The sequence below is a fragment of the Oncorhynchus keta genome, chromosome 17 (assembly GCF_023373465.1).
Source record: "Oncorhynchus keta strain PuntledgeMale-10-30-2019 chromosome 17, Oket_V2, whole genome shotgun sequence".
Lineage (NCBI taxonomy): Eukaryota > Metazoa > Chordata > Actinopteri > Salmoniformes > Salmonidae > Oncorhynchus > Oncorhynchus keta.
Genome location: NC_068437.1, coordinates 32,202,701 through 32,223,492, shown reverse-complemented (window position 1 = coordinate 32,223,492; position 20,792 = coordinate 32,202,701). Strand labels below are relative to the sequence as shown.

The 20,792-nt window shown below is 44.1% G+C and overlaps 1 protein-coding gene and 1 long non-coding RNA gene across 3 annotated transcripts in view; one reads left to right on the top strand and one right to left on the bottom strand.

Moving 5' to 3' along the window:
- LOC118395718 (WW domain-containing oxidoreductase) overlaps positions 1 to 20,792 on the top strand; it is a 432,897-nt gene that overhangs the window by 183,381 nt on the left and 228,724 nt on the right. For both annotated transcript variants that reach the window (XM_052465907.1, XM_052465908.1), the window contains exons 7-8: positions 214 to 399; positions 12,237 to 12,501. In XM_052465907.1, coding sequence (XP_052321867.1) covers positions 214 to 399; positions 12,237 to 12,501 — 451 coding nt within the window. The remainder of the gene's footprint in view (positions 1 to 213; positions 400 to 12,236; positions 12,502 to 20,792) is intronic.
- LOC127908246 (uncharacterized) overlaps positions 1 to 20,792 on the bottom strand; it is a 464,705-nt gene that overhangs the window by 242,208 nt on the left and 201,705 nt on the right. The gene's annotated exons all lie outside the window — the stretch shown is intronic.

Sequence of the window (20,792 nt, the reverse complement as noted above, 5' to 3'; positions counted from 1 at the left end):
ACATACAGTATATCATATCACTAATACTCTGTCTCTAGCAGCTGCACACAGGAATAGCACACCTCTCTCTTTCCCTCCTGTCTTCCCCTCTCCGTTCCTTTCCTTCTCCCTAGATCTCTGGTTACAGAGTGGAGAGGAGGTCACAGTGCCTATACCTTGTAATACTGGCGCTCAGTGTCTCATTGCCTGTATGTCCCTCTCCTTTCCCCTTAGGCCGCTCCACATCCTGATATGTAACGCAGCTGTGTGTACCCAGCCTTGGCGTCTGACAGAGGACGGTCTGGAGTCCACCTTCCAGATCTGCCACCTAGGTCACTTCCTGTTGGTGCAGTGTCTACAGGAAGTGCTGCGACGCTCCGCCCCCGCCCGTGTGGTGGTGGTGTCCTCTGAGTCACACAGGTCTGTATTCACTGACTAAACAAATATGATTTATAACCACTACATAACCCCCTAAAGCATAGCCCTACCCTCACACTTACACTATATTTAAATCAATACTGAATTGAACCTAGAGAGGATCCAGGCTCCGAGAGTTGGCCAGTCCTTTTCTGGCTGAGATTATAAGAGTACATGGCCATTACAGTTTTTCTCAGTCGCTTTGGTGCATTTCTCAGATCAAAAGTGCAATTCTTGATACTACTTGTACAAATTCCAATTCATCTAGTCACTTGTGCACATCATTAAATTTCTTATTCATTTGAACAAATTGCAATTGATAATGTACAAGTGTCAGCTTTCTTCCACATTATCAATTGCTCATGTCATGTTGATCAAAATATAGTAGATGGTTCTCTGTTGAATAGTCTTACCCCTCAAAACATCTAGGCATTAGTTCCTTGCATAAGCCATTACATGCAAAATTGTTGAACTATTTGTCATAAACTGTCAAGCATAGTTTTACACATTTCTATTAGACCTTTTGTACAAAAACGTGAATTGATGAATCGTGCAGGTGAAATTGACCCTCACTCATGAAGGAATGTAAAGTGTTAGTTCAACCAACCAGTTGTCTAAATTGCTCAAAGTTGCATGTCATGAAGAATCAATTGGCAAGCATATATAGACAGACCACAACACAGAGTTGCAATTTTCCAATAATGGATGGACCAGGAAACGAACAGGGTCAACAGCCAAGAGGAGGAAGAAGAGGAGCAAGGATGCGTGGTGGAAGGCAAAACAGAGGAAGAGGCAGAAGAGGACAAAGGCGCATATCTGATGACATAAGGGCCACTATTGTAGACCATGTTGTCAATCATGGCCTTACAATGGCTGAGACGGGTCGAAGGGTGCAGCCGAATATTGGGAGATCAACCGTGTCCTCAATAGTTCAAACGTTTCGAAGAGAGAACAGGTATGTCCACCAATGTACAGTGCACTGTTACTGTATATAAGCAGTATACTGTATACTTCCTACAATGCTTCATATTACAGTAGTCCACTTGTATTTCACAGCATACAGAAATATACTCTATACAGATACATACTGCACCTTACATGCACCAACCTGTATGTTTTACAGTAAAATGTGTGTTCGCATAGTTTTTGTCTATATGAAAACCATTTATCCGGAGGCTGCATTCATTGTAGCTGGGGATTTTAACAAAGCCAATCTGAAAACAAGACTCCCTAAATTTTATCAGCATATCGATTGCGCAACCAGGGGTGGTAAAACCTTGGATCATTGTTACTCTAACTTCCGCGACGCATATAAGGCCCTGCCCCGCCCCCCTTTCGGAAAAGCTGACCACGACTCCATTTTGCTGATCCCTGCCTACAGGCAGAAATTAAAACAAGAGGCTCCCACGCTGAGGTCTGTCCAACGCTGGTCAGACCAAGCTGACTCTACACTCCAAGACTGCTTCCATCACGTGGACTGGGACATGTTTCGTATTGCGTCAGATGGGAATATTGACGAATACGCTGATTCGGTGTGCGAGTTCATTAGAACGTGCGTCGAAGATGTCGTTCCCATAGCAACGATAAAAACATTCCCTAACCAGAAACCGTGGATTGATGGCAGCATTCGCGTGAAACTGAAAGCGCGAACCACTGCTTTTAATCAGGGCAAGGTGTCTGGCAACATGACTGAATACAAACAGTGCAGCTATTCCCTCCGCAAGGCTATTAAACAAGCTAAGCGTCAGTACAGAGACAAAGTGGAATCTCAATTCAACGGCTCAGACACAAGAGGCATGTGGCAGGGTCTACAGTCAATCACGGACTACAAGATGAAATCCAGCCCAGTCACGGACCAGGATGTCTTGCTCCCAGGCAGACTAAATAACTTTTTGCCCGCTTTGAGGACAATACAGTGCCACTGACACGGCCTGCAACGGAAACATGCGGTCTCTCCTTCACTGCAGCCGAGGTGAGTAAGACATTTAAACGTGTTAACCCTCGCAAGGCTGCAGGCCCAGACGGCATCCCCAGCCGCGCCCTCAGAGCATGCGCAGACCAGCTGGCCGGTGTGTTTACGGACATATTCAATCAATCCCTATACCAGTCTGCTGTTCCCACATGCTTCAAGAGGGCCACCATTGTTCCTGTTCCCAAGAAAGCTAAGGTAACTGAGCTAAACGACTACCGCCCCGTAGCACTCACTTCCGTCATCATGAAGTGCTTTGAGAGACTAGTCAAGGACCATATCACCTCCACCCTACCTGACACCCTAGACCCACTCCAATTTGCTTACCGCCCAAATAGGTCCACAGACGATGCAATCTCAACCACACTGCACACTGCCCTAACCCACCTGGACAAGAGGAATACCTATGTGAGAATGCTGTTCATCGACTACAGCTCGGCATTCAACACCATAGTACCCTCCAAGCTCGTCATCAAGCTCGAGACCCTGGGTCTCGACCCCGCCCTGTGCAACTGGGTACTGGACTTCCTGACGGGCCGCCCCCAGGTGGTGAGGGTAGGCAACAACATCTCCTCCCCGCTGATCCTCAACACGGGGGCCCCACAAGGGTGCGTTCTGAGCCCTCTCCTGTACTCCCTGTTCACCCACGACTGCGTGGCCACGCACGCCTCCAACTCAATCATCAAGTTTGCGGATGACACAACAGTGGTAGGCTTGATTACCAACAACGACGAGACGGCCTACAGGGAGGAGGTGAGGGCCCTCGGAGTGTGGTGTCAGGAAAATAACCTCACACTCAACGTCAACAAAACTAAGGAGATGATTGTGGACTTCAGGAAACAGCAGAGGGAACACCCCTATCCACATCGATGGAACAGTAGTGGAGAGGGTAGCTAGTTTTAAGTTCCTCGGCGTACACATCACAGACAAACTGAATTGGTCCACTCACACTGACAGCGTCGTGAAGAAGGCGCAGCAGCGCCTATTCAACCTCAGGAGGCTGAAGAAATTCGGCTTGTCACCAAAAGCACTCACAAACTTCTACAGATGCACAATCGAGAGCATCCTGGCGGGCTGTATCACCGCCTGGTACGGCAACTGCTCCGCCCTCAACCGTAAGGCTCTCCAGAGGGTAGTGAGGACTGCACAACGCATCACCGGGGGCAAACTACCTGCCCTCCAGGACACCTACACCACCCGTTGTTACAGGAAGGCCATAAAGATCATCAAGGACATCAACCACCCGAACCACTGCCTGTTCACCCCGCTATCATCCAGAAGGCGAGGTCAGTACAGGTGCATCAAAGCTGGGACCGAGAGACTGAAAAACAGCTTCTATCTCAAGGCCATCAGACTGTTAAACAGCCACCACTAACAGTGTGAGTGGCTGCTGCCAACACACTGTCATTGACACTGACCCAACTCCAGCCATTTTAATAATGGGAATTGATGGGAATTATGTAAATATATCACTAGCCACTTTAAACAATGCTACCTTATATAATGTTACTTACCCTACATTATTCATCTCATATGCATATGTATATACTGTACTCTACATCATCGACTGCATCCTTATGTAACACATGTATCACTAGCCACTTTAACTATGCCACTTTGTTTACTTTGTCTACACACTCATCTCATATGTATATACTGTACTCGATACCATCTACTGTATGCTGCTCTGTACCATCACTCATTCATATATCCTTATGTACATATTCCTTATCCCCTTACACTGTGTATAAGACAGTAGTTTTGGAATTGTTAGTTAGATTACTTGTTGGTTATCACTGCATTGTCGGAACTAGAAGCACAAGCATTTCGCTACACTCGCATTTTTAACATCTGCTAACCATGTGTATGTGACAAATAAAATTTGATTTGATTTGATTTGATTTGATTTGAAAGTATGCGATGCATCACTGCATTTCCCCACATAGGACTGACTGCAAGATTACCTCAAACTGGTGGCAGAGGACAACTTTTCACACCTCAACAGGAGGAGGCTATTTGCACCATGGTCCGAGTAAACAATGCCATGAGACTCAGGGAAATACAAAGGACCATTATAGAAGACAACGATGTCTTTGAAAACATCCATACGGTTAGCATCTCAACCATCGACAGGGTGCTGCATAGAAACCAGATGAGTATGAAACAGCTGTACCGTGTACAATTCCAAAGGAATGAGGACAGAGTTAAGGAGCTACGGTACCAGTATGTACAGGTAAAACATATATCTATATAACTACTTTACAGCAACATTTTATAGTGATACATAGTACAGTCAGCATAAACTGCACACATGTCCATTGCTGTGGAAGGAACATGCAATATATGTACATTTTATGTCACTCTTCCTTACCAAAACAAATTCAACAGTGTGTTCTGGGATATAGCGTATAATAGAGTTGGAATCAAGTGAACCCTCTCACAACTTTGTATACGTGGATGAGGCTAGCTTCAACCTGACCAAATGCAGAAGACGGGGTCGGAATATCATCGGTCACAGAGCTACTGTGGATTTGCCAGGCCAACGGGGAGGAAATATCACCATGTGTGCTGCTATTTCGGAGCATGGTGTCCTAACCCATATCCCCCTTATAGGGCCATACAACACCCAGCATCTACTCAACTTTTTAGAGACTCTCTACAGGGCTCTCATCCCTGATGATGAGAGGGGTCTGCTTAGAGAGGATTTGCCAAAGTATGTGGTCATTTGTGATAAAGTGAGTTTCCATCGATCAAACATCATAAGGCAATGGTTTGTGACCCACCCGAGGATGCTCATAGAATTCGTCCCACCTTATTCACCATTCGTTAATCCAATTGAGTAGTTATTTTCAGCATGGAGGTGGAAGGTGTACGATCGTCAGCCACATACACAGATGACCCTGCTGGCTGCAATGGATGCAGCATGTGAGGACATCACAGTAGACGCCTGCAGAGGATGGATTAGGCATTCCAAAAGATTCTTTCCACGTTGCATTGGAAGGGAAAATATCCGGTGTGATGTGGATGAGAATATGTGGGCTGACAGACAGGAACGTCTGGATGTGTAGAGACAGCACAACAGTGCTGCGGGCAAAGTTGTGCCTTCGGGGTGGTTTCCTGTGTTTCTTTCTAATTTAGTTGTTTTTCCTTTGTGCCCCTTGGGTTGTCCAGTCTCTTTCAATCAATAACCCACATACAGTCAGATGTAAATAGTACTGTTGAAATTGATATATGCCATAGAAGTGCAGCATTGTGCATTTTCAATACAGTAACTGTCATCCAAAGTTTACATCAGGTAATACTGTCAAAGTACACAGTTACATTGACAACATGCCTAAACATTTTGACGACCTTGTTCGTTAACAATGACTCAATGACTTATCATTCTGATGACACTGACATGATCATTGGCATGAATATTTACTTTTGAGAGATGTACTATGGATTTTTAGTGACTGACTAGCTTTAGAAACATATCCATTGTAATATTGCAGTTTGTACAAATTGTTCTGAGAAATGCACTTGTTATTTTGCACATGTTAGGGATGATGTGAAAAATGCACCAAAGCGACTGAGAAAAACTGTAAGGCCAGATCGTTCTTCAAGATATTCAAATGTTCATAGATGACCAGCAGGGTCAAATAATAATCACAGTTGTTGTAGAGGGTGCAACAGGTCAGCACCTCAGGAGTAAATGTCAGTTGTATTTTCATAGCTGAGTATTCAGAGGTCGAGACAGCAGGTGCACTAAAGAAGGAGAGAGAAGGAGAGAGAGGGGACGAAAACAGCAGGGCCAGGGAAAGGTACCACGTCTGGTGAACAGGTCATGGTTCCATAGCCACAGGCAAAACAGCAGAAATTGGATCAGCAGCAAGGCCACGGGGACGGCCAGGGGTCATCAGGCCAGGTAGTCCTGGGGTATGGTCCTAGGGCTCAGAGAGAGAGACTGAGAGAGACAGAGAGAGACAGAGAGAGACAGAGAGAGACAGAGAGAGACAGAGAGAGACAGAGAGAGACAGAGAGAGTCTGAGAGAGACCTGAGAGAGACCTGAGAGAGACAGAGAGAGAGAGGAAAAAAAGAAGGAACAGCATGTCAGAAATCAGCTCAATGTAATTGAAGAATCCATAGACTAAACATTTCTTGGAAAATTGTAAAACACTGTCATGTCTTTGGCTATGCCGGATTAAGTGATATGACATGCTATTCTATTCAGCAATACAAAATTGAGTTTAATTATTTCTTTACTAAATACCTAACTAATCACACATAATTACATATACACAGAATGAATAATACCTTGATTACAAATTATGGCATAAAGGAAAACGTCCCTAGCGGACGGAACAGATGTGACAGCTGGTTACACGAAGAAAAGGGGGTTGGGTTGGAGTGAAAGAGCGGGAAGACTGAGAAACAAAGGGAGAAGCTCTGCTATCGTAAATACAGTATCTTATGCATTCTAAATTACCGCCCATTTGGAAAAGGAAAATGCAATAAATATTTTCTCTGAACTGCGCTTCGGGAGGTTGGTCATAGATGCTGGTCATGTTGGCCAACAGAGATCTTCCTGTCTTCGGAAGAATGTCACTGGTGGTGAACGGGATACGTTGCAGTGTCGTCGTTGTGTGGTAGACGGGATACATCATCCGTTCTTTCCTAGCCCACGTTTACGGTGGCCACTGCTAACTCAACGGCTAGGAGGTATTACTTCTGTAGTGAATAAGAGTTCAAAGTTCATACCATTCGCAACCAAAGCTCACGCTGAGGTTGGCTTCGTTCTGTAGTTATTATCTGAATCCTTCTGACATCGGACCGTCATCCTAATTTACCCGGAACAGAAGGTTACATTTTCGTCAAGGGCTTATATAGTTGAGGGAGAGAAGGGTGTGTTTCATAGTTTATAACCCATGTCCCTTCACAGGGGCGGGCCACTGATTGAGCAGAGCTCTTATCTTATGAAAACCCAATTCTCTCATTTGGAAGCTAAAATTACAGTTAATCTTTTCACAAATAGTTTAATTTAAATTGCATTTAAATTGCACAACAATTCCATGTGAATCTGATAACTATAATGTGTAGACTTTCCCAGATACAGTTTGTCGTTCCTTCATCAGTCATCATGTCTCAGATGACAACCGAACTGACGTCATGTTCATTAAGTACCAATGCATATTTTCAACTGGTTCTATTGTCGAAATATGCCCCCCCCCACACTTGTTTGATGTTCCCAGACTCTCTATGTTTAGCAAAGAATATTCAAGAGTCCCTCAGCAGAGTCAGAGAGAGAGAGAGAGAAGGGAGAAAGGTATTTATGGGGGGAGGTCATAAACCTTACCCACAGGCCAACGTCATGACAATACTATATACATATACATGATCAAATCTCAAAATCAACTATTAAAGACATGAACTACAGGACAAAATACAAACCATCCAACTCAAAAAGGCCTGTGGTATCCTGATTGAAATGATAAAATATACAGACCACAAATTCCAATTGGCTATACTTAAACTCTTTAACATCATCCTTAGCTCTGGCATCTTCCCCAATATTTGGAACCAAGGACTGATCACCCCAATCCATTCACACACATTTATTTCCACAGGGCCGTGGAGTGAGACAGGGATGCATCTTAAGCCACACCCTATTCAACATACATATGAAAGAATTGGCGAGGGCACTAGAACAGTCTGCAGCACACGGCCTCACACTACTACAATCTGAAGTCAAATGTCTACTGTTTGCTGATGATCTGGTGTTTCTGTCCCCAACAAAGGAGGGCCTACAGCAGCATCTACATCTTCTGCACAGATTCTGTCAGACCTGGGCCCTGCCATTAAATCTCAGTGAGCATAGCCTTGCCATTGAGAAAGGCTGCCTTAGGCAGACCTGGCTCTCAAGAGAAGACAGACTATGTGCACACTGCCCACAAAATGAGGTGGAAGCTGAGCTGCACTTCCTGCCCTCCTGCCAAATGTATGGCCATAATATTAGAGACACATATTTCCCTCAGATTACACAGATCCACAAAGAATTTGAAAACAAACCCAATTTTGATAAACTCCCATATCTACTGGGTGAAATTCCACAGTGTGCCATCACAGCAGCAAGATTTGTGACTTGTTGCCACAAGAAAAGGGCAACCAGTGAAGGACAAACATAATTGTAAATACACCCATATTTATGTTTATTTATTTTCTCACTTTGATACTTTAACTTGGGTGGGAGGGAGGGAAGGAGTACTCCTACAGTATGTTGTCCCGTGTGTATCAGAGGCAGTCCGTTCGCATGGGACACATTGATCCTGGCTATAGTCAGCCAATCACAATGCCCCTGGCAGAGTTATTCTAGCCGACTAATTAGTCAACTACAGTCATGAGACTCATATTCACAAGTTGTCAGCTCCCGTACACTGACAGGGAGAGTGAAGTGTGATTTGAAAGAAAGTGAAATGACAACATATTATTGATACAGGACCTGTTTAATAAGTTACAACGAGAGCAGGCCCTTTCCTCTTGCCATGTTTCTCTTCTTTCCATCCCTCCAATTTCCCCTCTCCTCTTTTCGCTTCCTTTCTACATATTTCCCCATATCTTTGTCTCTCCCCACCCAATCCCCTCCAGTATTCCTCCATCCTATCCTCCCCCCAGTCTCACCCTCCTCTCCCATCCCCTCCAGTATTCCTCCATCCTATTCACCCCCCAGTCTCACCCTCCTCTCCCATCCCCTCCAGTATTCCTCCATCCTATTCACCCCCCAGTCTCACCCTCCTCTCCCATCCCCTCCAGTATTCCTCCATCCTATCCTCCCCCCAGTCTCACCCTCCTCTCCCATCCCCTCCAGTATTCCTCCATCCTATCCTCCCCCCAGTCTCACCCTCCTCTCCCATCCCCTCCAGTATTCCTCCATCCTATCCTCCCCCCAGTCTCACCCTCCTCTCCCATCCCCTCCAGTATTCCTCCATCCTATTCTCCCCCCAGTCTCACCCTCCTCTCCCATCCCCTCCAGTATTCCTCCATCCTATTCTCCCCCCAGTCTCACCCTCCTCTCCCATCCCCTCCAGTATTCCTCCATCCTATTCTCCCCCCAGTCTCACCCTCCTCTCCCATCCCCTCCAGTATTCCTCCATCCTATTCTCCCCCCAGTCTCACCCTCCTCTCCAGTATTCCTCCATCCTATTCTCCCCCCCATCCCCTCCAGTCCTTCATCATCCTCCCCCAGTCTCACCCTCCCCCTCCAGTCTCCCATCCCCCTCCATCCTATTCTCCAGTATTCCTTCATCCCCTCCATATCCTCCATCCTCTCCCCCAGTCTCACCCTCCTCTCCCCATCCCCTCCAGTATTCCTCCATCCTATTCTCCCCCCAGTCTCACCCTCCTCTCCCATCCTCCAATATTCCTCCATCCTATTCTCCCCCAGTCTCACCCTCCTCTCCCATCCCCTGCTTTATTCCTCCATCCTATCCTCCCCCCAGTCTCACCCTCCTCTCCCATCCCCTCCAGTATTCCTCCATCCTATTCTCCCCCCAGTCTCACCCTCCTCTCCCATCCCCTCCAGTATTCCTCCATCCTATTCTCCCCCCAGTCTCGCCCTCCTCTCCCATCCCCTCCAGTATTCCTTCATCATATCCTCCCCCCAGTCTCATCCTCCTCTCCCATCCCCTCCAGTATTCCTCCATCCTATTCTCCCCCCAGTCTCGCCCTCCTCTCCCATCCCCTCCAGTATTCCTCCATCCTATTCACCCCCCAGTCTCACCCTCCTCTCCAGTATTCCTCCATCCTATTCTCCCCCCAGTCTCGCCCTCCTCTCCCATCCCCTCCAGTATTCCTCCATCCTATCCTCCCCCCAGTCTCACCCTCCTCTCCCATCCCCTCCAATATTCCTCCATCCTATCCTCCCCCAGTCTCACCCTCCTCTCCCATCCCCTCCAGTATTCCTCCATCCTATTCTCCCCCAGTCTCACCCTACTCTCCCATCCCCTCCAGTATTCCTCCATCCTATTCTCCCCCAGTCTCACCCTACTCCCCCATCCCCTCCAGTATTCCTCCATCCTATTCTCCCCCCAGTCTCGCCCTCCTCTCCCATCCCTAATCAATGGTGCCTAACCCCTTCAAAGAGGGCTTAGCCAGAAAAGAGAGTCAGTTACAGACTAGTCCAGAATAGAAGAGGGGATAGAGACCATATCTGATATTACATCTGCCATTCTGCCTGCTCCATTCCACACCTATATTGCATCCCCGTTGAAGTTACTCACTTTTCTGTTTGTGTGTTATTTCCCGTGACTTCCTGGTTATTTCACTTAGCCTCTCCCTAACAGGCTTTCAGTCTGACCCCTGACCTGGTAATAGATTATACTCCCTAAGCCCCCTGTTGTAATGTAAAGTTGTGGCCTACAGAGTATAGCAGACAAGGTGGGTGAGATGGAGGTATGAAGGGATGGAAAGAGAGGAGGAGGGATGGAGACAAGAGAGGAAGAGGGACGAGGGAAAAGGCAGAAAACCTTATCACCCCCCAACACCAGGGTCTGCAGTGTAATTGACACAATACTAATAAGTGCATTAGGCCTTATCAAAGATCAGGATAGCAAATATTGTATTAAATCTCTCTGTTACACTGTATTTTAAACCCCCTATTACACTCTCTGTGAAAGGGTTACGGTTAGATGGCTGAAATGGTGTCAATAAACTACCTATATGTATATGCCATTTAGCAGACGCTTTTATCCAAAGCGACTTACAGTCATGTGTGCATACATTCTACGTATGGGTGGTCCCGGGGATCGAACCCACTACCCTGGCGTTACAAGCGCCATGCTCTACCAACTGAGCTATAGAAGGACCACATATACTATATGTGCTCTTTATGTCTAAGTAAAAGCCAGGAATGTTTCTATTTGTGCTGTTTTCTGAACTAAAAAGACAGACAATTTACAGTGTTGACAATGTGGTGTAGGTCACTATGAAATCAGTGTAACCTTATTTAACTCTTGACAGGCGCAAGTTAAAAGAGAGCATATTGTATTATTAAATGTCAAGAAACTTGCTTTGAGAGAAAAATGTGTATCGCCAAGTGATTTATTAACCCTACCAAGCGCTAAAGCAGTTGCGAAGTTTCTTCACATGAAATATAAAGCCTGCAGATGTTGTAATTTAGCCAAGCAAGGATGTAGCGGAGAGGGAACGGTAAGCAAACGCCAGGCAGGCAGCTTGGAAAATCACAACAAGGAAATCAGGTGACATGTTGATTGGTGGGTTTCTAATGACTGGGTTAAGATGTAGATGCACACAACCACAAACAGACAGACACACACACACATTTTGAGGGAGGAGGAGGGAGTGTGTTTGACTGCGGTGTGTTTCTGTGTTATTGTGACTGTATAATAACCTAGCGAGCGGTGTAATGTTCAAGAGCCTTGTCAAACATCTGGGCTTTAACTGCTCTGTCGCAGGCAATTAAAAAACATCCTGTCACGCATTAGATTTGTATTCAGCCAGGACCACACTTCTGCTGCTATAGTAACTACAGCACCGATGCACACAGTTACTTCTCTACTTTTATTTTAAATGTGTATAGTCTATGGAAGGACTCTACAACCCTGTGCCTGAAGAGTTTCACTCCAGTGGTAACTGACCTGATTCACCTTATCATCCAGCTAATTATTAGAATCAGGTGTGCTAGATTAGGGTTGGAGTGAAAACCTACAGGATGGTAGATCTCCAGGAACAGGGTTGGAGAGCACTGGTCTATGGAATTTAATTCAAGTGTACTTTAATTAAAGTTAACCCTAAAGTACTCGGTCCTTGACTTGTTCCTGCAAAATGAAAACTTTACTAGGTACATAAAGTTAATCTTGGTTCCTCTCTCCCCAGGTTTACAGACCTGCTGGACCAGTGTGGTAAGGTGGACCTGGCTGTGCTGTCTCCTCCTCAGAAGGACTACTGGTCCATGCTGGCCTACAACCGTGCCAAGCTGTGTAACCTCCTGTTCTCTAACGAGCTCCACCGACGCCTCTCGCTCCACGGGGTCACCTGCAATGCAGTGCACCCTGGGAACATGATGTACACAGCCATCCATCGTAGCTGGTGGCTGATGACCCTGTTCTTCACCCTGGCTCGCCCCTTCACCAAGTCTATGGTAAGGAGACAGACCGTTTACACTTCTGATGCTAAGGGATCACCATATTGCATGGCTGTGTGGGAGATATGACACTTTGAGCTGTTTGTGTTATTTAATAGATGGTTATTGGTTATTGAATGAGTTGTCTGTGTTATTTAATAGATGGTTATTGAATGAGTTGTTTGTGTTATTTAATAGATGGCTACTTGGTTATTGAATGAGTTGTTTGTGTTATTTAATAGATGGCTACTTGGTTATTGAATGAGTTGTTTGTGTTATTTAATAGATGGCTACTTGGTTATTGAATGAGTTGTTTGTGTTATTTAATAGATGGCTACTTGGTTATTGAATGAGTTGTTTGTGTTATTTAATAGATGGCTACTTGGTTATTGAATGAGTTGTTTGTGTTATTTAATAGATGGCTACTTGGTTATTGAATGAGTTGTTTGTGTTATTTAATAGATGGCTACTTGGTTATTGAATGAGTTGTTTGTGTTATTTAATAGATGGCTACTTGGTTATTGAATGAGTTGTTTGTGTTATTTAATAGATGGCTACTTGGTTATTTAATGAGTTGTTTGTGTTATTTAATAGATGGCTACTTGGTTATTGAATGAGTTGTTTGTGTTATTTAATAGATGGCTACTTGGTTATTGAATGAGTTGTTTGTGTTATTTAATAGATGGCTACTTGGTTATTGAATGAGTTGTTTGTGTTATTTAATAGATTGCTACTTGGTTATTGAATGAGTTGTTTGTGTTATTTAATAGATTGCTACTTGGTTATTGAATGAGTTGTTTGTGTTATTTAATAGATTGCTACTTGGTTATTGAATGAGTTGTTTGTGTTATTTAATAGATTGCTACTTGGTTATTGAATGAGTTGTTTGTGTTATTTAATAGATGGCTACTTGGTTATTGAATGAGTTGTTTGTGTTATTTAATAGATTGCTACTTGGTTATTGAATGAGTTGTTTGTGTTATTTAATAGATTGCTACTTGGTTATTGAATGAGTTGTTTGTGTTATTTAATAGATTGCTACTTGGTTATTGAATGAGTTGTTTGTGTTATTTAATAGATGGCTACTTGGTTATTGAATGAGTTGTTTGTGTTATTTAATAGATTGCTACTTGGTTATTGAATGAGTTGTTTGTGTTATTTAATAGATTGCTACTTGGTTATTGAATGAGTTGTTTGTGTTATTTAATAGATGGCTACTTGGTTATTGAATGAGTTGTTTGTGTTATTTAATAGATGGCTACTTGGTTATCGAATGAGTTGTTTGTGTTATTTAATAGATTGCTACTTGGTTATTGAATGTTATTTGCTGTACGCCTACTTGAACAGACTGGTTGTTTTAGAGAGTGTGGTAAGAGTAGATGCTACTCTTCATGGTCCTCATACTTTATTCTGTAGTCTCAACTGTCCTTCGCTAGTCCAAATATTAATCTTGGCATCTATCTGCGAGTGGAGAAGAGAGGGAAGGATGGGGAAAGGAAAAGGAAGGATCTCTAGAGCAGTCAGGGTTCAGTGAGAGAGTGTGACTTTCACAGAGATGGAGAAAGATTCACTGGCTTGTTTTTCCTCTTTTCCTCCTCGTCCTGTCTTTGTTAGTTTAGATCGAAGAGTGTGTCCTCTCTTCTCCTCGTGAGGGTAGATAAACCCGTCCTGCTCTGACACTATAGTGTTACGGTATAGGGTAGATAAACCCATACTGCTATGAGACTATAGTGTTAGTGTATAGTATAGGGTGGAAAAGTATAGGGAAGTATAGCTATGACTCTGTACTAAACTGCTGACATATGGCTTTTCAATCATAGATGTTTTATCCATGAATTATCATATATTCTATGTTATATTAGCAGATTTGACACACACTCTTCTCTATGTCCCCTCTCTCTATACACTTCTCATATTATCTCCATACGTTATTTTACAACTCCTTCTCAATGTATGCCTTTCTTTGTGCTATATTGATATTTGCACACAGGAGATTGTTAAGGGAAACAATGTATGTACTTATAACATACTTATGTCTCATTACTGAAATGTTACAATATATACATTGTCATTACCATGGTGTGTTGTTTCTGTAATAGTCACACGCTGATGATGTGAATTATAAAGCTCCCACTGTGATTTATCCTCTACTAATCTATAGACCTACCGTACACAGGCTCCTAGTCTACAAGGCTTCTCTACTAATCTATAGACCTACCACACACAAGCTCCTAGTCTACAAGGCTTCTCTACTAATCTATAGACCTACCACACATAGGCTCCTAGTCTACAAGGCTTCTCTACTAATCTATAGACCTACCACACACAGGCTCTGAGTCTACAAGGCTTCTCTACTAATCTATAAACCTACCACACACAGGCTCTGAGTCTACAAGGCTTCTCTACTAATCTATAGACCTACCACACACAGGCTCCTAGTCTACAAGGCTTCTCTACTAATCTATAGACCTACCACACACAGGCTCCTAGTCTACAAGGCTTCTCTACTAATCTATAGACCTACCACACACAGGCTCCTAGTCTACAAGGCTTCTCTACTAATCTATAGACCTACCACACACAGGCTCCTAGTCTACAAGGCTTCTCTACTAATCTATATACCTACCACACACAGGCTCCTAGTCTACAAGGCTTCTCTACTAATCTATATACCAAACACACACAGGCTCCTAGTCTACAAGGCTTCTCTACTAATCTATAGACCTAACACACACAGGCTCTAAGTCTACAAGGCTTCTCTACTAATCTATATACCAAACACACACAGGCTCCTAGTCTACAAGGCTTCTCTACTAATCTATAGACCTAACACACACAGGCTCCTAGTCTACAAGGCTTCTCTACTCATCTATAAACCTACCACACACAGGCTCCTAGTCTACAAGGCTTCTCTACTAATCTATAGACCTACCACACACAGGCTCCTAGTCTACAAGGCTTCTCTACTAATCTATAGACCTAACACACACAGGCTCTGAGTCTACAAGGCTTCTCTACTAATCTATATACCAAACACACACAGGCTCCTAGTCTACAAGGCTTCTCTACTAATCTATAGACCTACCACACACAGGCTCCTAGTCTACAAGGCTTCTCTACTAATCTATAGACCTAACACACACAGGCTCCTAGTCTACAAGGCTTCTCTACTAATCTATAGACCTAACACACACAGGCTCTGAGTCTACAAGGCTTCTCTACTAATCTATATACCAAACACACACAGGCTCCTAGTCTACAAGGCTTCTCTACTAATCTATAGACCTACCACACACAGGCTCCTAGTCTACAAGGCTTCTCTACTAATCTATAGACCTAACACACACAGGCTCTGAGTCTACAAGGCTTCTCTACTAATCTATATACCAAACACACACAGGCTCTGAGTCTACAAGGCTTCTCTACTAATCTATATACCAAACACACACAGGCTCTGAGTCTACAAGGCTTCTCTACTAATCTGTATACCAAACACACACAGGCTCTGAGTCTACAAGGCTTCTCTACTAATCTATATACCAAACACACACAGGCTCTGAGTCTACAAGGCTTCTCTACTAGTCCTGCCACTACCCTGGAGGCCATATGCTACTGTGATGTATGCTTTAGTTAGACTATTACATCAGTGCATTAGCCCCTTTGTCATCCTTTATCTATCTAGTGTTTTCACTGCAGGCAGGATGGGATGTGGAGAGAAGAGGTATTTTAGTGAAGTGTGGTTGTGATGAATGATGTTGGACGGACAAAGGGAGTCAGGCAGACGTGTGTCTCTGCTGACTGTTCTCTCTCCGCAGAGATGCTTCTCAGCAGGTTTCACTACACACTATTCTTTTTCCCCTACTCCACTATTATCTGAGTGGTGCAGCTACCTGTTGGCTCTCTATGATGCCCAATAAGCCTGTATTCTCTCTCTCTCTCTCTCTCTCTCTCTCTCTCTCTCTCTCTCTCTCTCTCTCTCTCTCTCTCTCTCTCTCTCTCTCTCTCTCTCTCTCTCTGCCCTCTCTCTCTCTCTCTCTCTCTCTCTCTCTCTCTAATCTCTGCCCCTCTTCCTCTCTCTCTCTCTCTCTCTCTCTCTCTCTCTCTCATAATCTCTGCCCCTCTTCTCTCTCTCTCTCTCTCTCTCTCTCTCTCTCTCTCTCTCTCTCTCTCTCTCTCTCTCTCTCTTCTCTCTCTCTCATAATCTCTGCCCCTCTTCCTCTATCTTTTCCCTATGTTATTATTGTTCCCCATTAGCTGCTGCTAGTCTTCCTGGGATCCAAACACTTTAAGTAACTTATGTTAAACATAAAACAAAAGATAAGACATAGAACACTGTCACACCACCACACACCGACAACACAAAATGTATGATATCGCTATACAACAATATTACAGTGCATGTGTGTGTAGAGGGTGTGTGCTAGCACCCGTGTGCATATGCGTGTGTCTGTACCTGTGTGTGTGTCTCTGTTCCATAAGGTGTATTTTTACATCTAATTTTACTACTTGCATCAGTTACCTGATGTGGAATAGAGTTCCATGTAGTCATGGCTCTATGTTGTACTGTGCACCTCACATAGTCTGTTCTGGACTTGGGGGTTGTGAAAAGACCTCTCTGGTGGCATGTCTTGTGGGGTATGCATGGGTGTCCGAGCTGTGTGTTAGTAGTTTAAACAGACACCTCGGTGCATTCAGCTTGTCAGCTTGTCAACACTTATAAAAACAAGTAGTGATGAAGTCAATCTCTCCTCCACTTTGAGCCATGAGAGATTTACATGCATATTATTAATGTTAGCTCTCCGTGCACATTTAAGGGCCAGCCGTGCTGCCCTGTTCTGAGCCAATTGCAATTATCCTAAGTCCCTCTTTGTGGCACCTGACCACACGACTGAACCATAGTCCAGGTGCGACCAAACTAGGGCCTGTAGGACCTGCCTTGTTGATAGTTTTGTCGAGAAATGGGAGCAGTGCTTTATTAAGGACAGGCTTCTCCTCTTCTTAGCTTTCAACATGTTTTGACCGTGACAGTTTACAATCCAGGGTCAGTCCAAACAGTTTAGTCTCCTCAACTTGCTTAATTTACACATTATTCTTTACAAGATTTAGTTGAGGTTTAGGGTTTAGTGAATAATTTGTCCCAAATACAATGCTTTTAGTTGTTTAAATATTTAGGGCTAATGTAAGGTCCTGGGTGTCGTGAGGGTGAAATCAGGCGCAGGAAAGCAGTGAGTTCAATAAAGTGCTACTTTAATGCACACACGGTGAACCATGGCCACCCCACTTTCGGGTGCTCAAACCAAATGCCCCAGACACAGGGAACGAAAACAGTCTAGCACTAAATACACAAACACGTAATCTATAGCAAACACCGGGGTTACAATAATCAATCCCAAACAAAGAACCAGGCGGGCCGGCTGACTAATAAAGCCTCACTAATTACAACCAACTCAAAACAGGTGTACTAAACACATAAGGAGGGGGAGAAAAGAATCAGTGGCAGCTAGTAGGCCGGTGACGACGACCGCCGAGCGCCACCCGAACAGGAAGGGGAGCCACCTTCGGTCAAAGTCGTGACAGCTAACTTATTCCTTGCCACCCATTCTGAAACTAACTGCAGCTCTTTGTTGAGTTTACTCAAAGTTAATGGCATGTTGTTAGTAAAGATTGAAAAAAGTAAGGTGCCTAAACAGTTGCCCTGGGGAATTCCTGATACTACCTGGGTTATGTTGGAGGGGCTTCCATTAAAGAATACCCTCTTGTGTTCTGTTAGGCAGGTAACTCTTTATCCACAATATAGGAGGGAGTGTAAAGCCATAACACATACGTTTTTCCAGCAGCAGACTATGATCGATAATGTCAAAAGCCACACTGAAGTCTAACAAAACAACCCCTTATTCCCTTTGCACAGATAACATGCTCTGAGATCTACTTACTTTCAGCGGAACTAAACTGAGTTCCTATGGTGTTTTCCAAGAAAGGTACTTGTTTAAAATAGTATGAGACCAAAAAGAGATGTGTATGGAATACATCATGTTTTAGGGCTATTATGGCAGTGTGTGGGAGGGGGGCTTCTAACTGTTTTGGACTTCTGAGGACCCAGTTGCAATTAGCAGCCTAGTTTTTCCTCCAGATCAGGGGGGTTCATACATGTGGTTAATTAACTAACGGTGGTGTAGATGTTTGTAAATATTAAAGGACAAAGGTAGCTAGTGCTGTTATTAAGTGCTGACACAGGATTTAGCTTAACGTCCTGTGTCTGATAAAGACCACACACACACACACACACACACACACACACACACACACACACACACACACACACACACACACACACACACACACACACACACACACACACACACACACACACACACACACACACACACACACACACGAGCACCACACACCTTTAAGCCGAGCATTTGCTGTTATTTAAATCTGCGGTTGATAAGGCATCTGAATGTGTATCCTCTTTAACACCCCAGACCCCCTCTTACCCCCACATTAAGGCTTAATAAAACAGTGATATTATTTCAGTTATTGTGAGCGGGGATATGAAGATGCTATCGTTTTAATTGCTAGCCTTCGCTTATGGGATCCATGGAGATTGTTCCGGAATGCAAACATAAGCAGAATGTCGACTCCCCAAAGAATGATCAAAATGTCCCAGTGTGTGTCTGTTGTGCAAATTACTCAAGCCTGTACACACACACACGCTCGCACACACAAACAGACACACACACACGCGCTCGCACACACAAACAGAGACACACACACACACGCTCGCACACACAAACAGAGACACACACACATACATGCTCGAACACACAAACAGACATATACACACACGCTCGCACACACAAACAGAGACACACACACACACACACACGCTCGCACACACAAACAGACACACGGACAATCACAGAAACATCTTGGATCATTAGATCCTCTCACAGAATGTTGTACTGTATATAGCCTAGTTCAGTGCTTTATATGCACTGTTATTTAATGTAGGCCCATACACTCATATTCATGAAGAAATTCTGTGATCTATTTTCATTAAAAATATAATATTATTAATGGTGTATTTCAGTGGCTTCTATATGTAGAGCAGTCATCTGAGGAGAATATAAAACATTATTGTTAATATCATAGTAGGGATTTGCAGCCCCCTCACTGTGATCAGAGTGGAGAGAGGCATCTATAAAGAGCCATGACGTTTTAATCAGCCAGATGATCACTCACTAACATCATGTTCCACTCCCTATGCCTTCATCTGCTTATCAGAGATCGTGCGGCCACGCCTGGCCCACTGTTTCCCGCTTATAGATAATCCAAGGCCTTTACAGGGAGAGTTTCACTCTGTTCTTAAATGTGGTTATAACAACTCAATACTCTAGTCAGCAGCGTGTGTGCATGTGGGTGAGTGCGTGTCTGTAAGAGGCCCAACACAGCTCTTATCTCTAGCACTTTGATGTGAGGAAAACGGAATGTGGAGTATAGATCATTCTGGTTGAACGAACGCCTGTCTACTGTCTAGCTCTACAGTTCAAATTGTATTTGTCACATGCGCCGAATACAACAGGTGTAGAACTTACTGTGAAATGCTTACTTACAAGCCGTTAATTTATCCGACAATGCAGTTTTAAGAAAATACCCCCAAAAAATAAAAAGAGATAAGAATAACAAATGATTAAAGATCCGCAGTAAATAACAATAGTGGGGTTATATACAGGGGGTACCGGCACAGAGTCAATGTGTGGGGGCACCGTTGTCGAGGTAATTGAGGTTATATATATATATGTATGTAGAGTTATTAAAGTGACTATGCATAGAAAATAACAGATAGTAGCAGCGTAGAGGGGGGCAATGCAAATAGTCTGGGTAGCCATTTGATTAGCTGTTCAGGAGTCTTATGGCTTGGGGGTAGAAGCTGTTTAGAAGCCTCTTGGACGTAGACTTGGCACTCTGGTACCGCTTGCCATCCAGTAGCAGAGAGAAAAGTCTATGACTAGGGTGGCTGGAGTCGTTGACAATTTTTGGGGCCTTCCTCTGACACCGCCTGGTATAGAGGTCCTGGATGGCAGGAAGCTTGGCCCCGGTGATGTGCTGGGCCGTACAAACTACACTCTGTAGTGCCTTGCGGTTGAAGGCTGAGCAGTTGCCAAATCTTTTCAGTCTCTTGAGGGGGAATAGGCTTTGTTGTGCCTTCTTCATGACTTTCTTGGTGTGATTGGACCATGTTAGTTTGTTGGTGATGTGGACACCAAGGAACTTGAAGCTCTCAACCTGCTCCACTACAGCCCCGT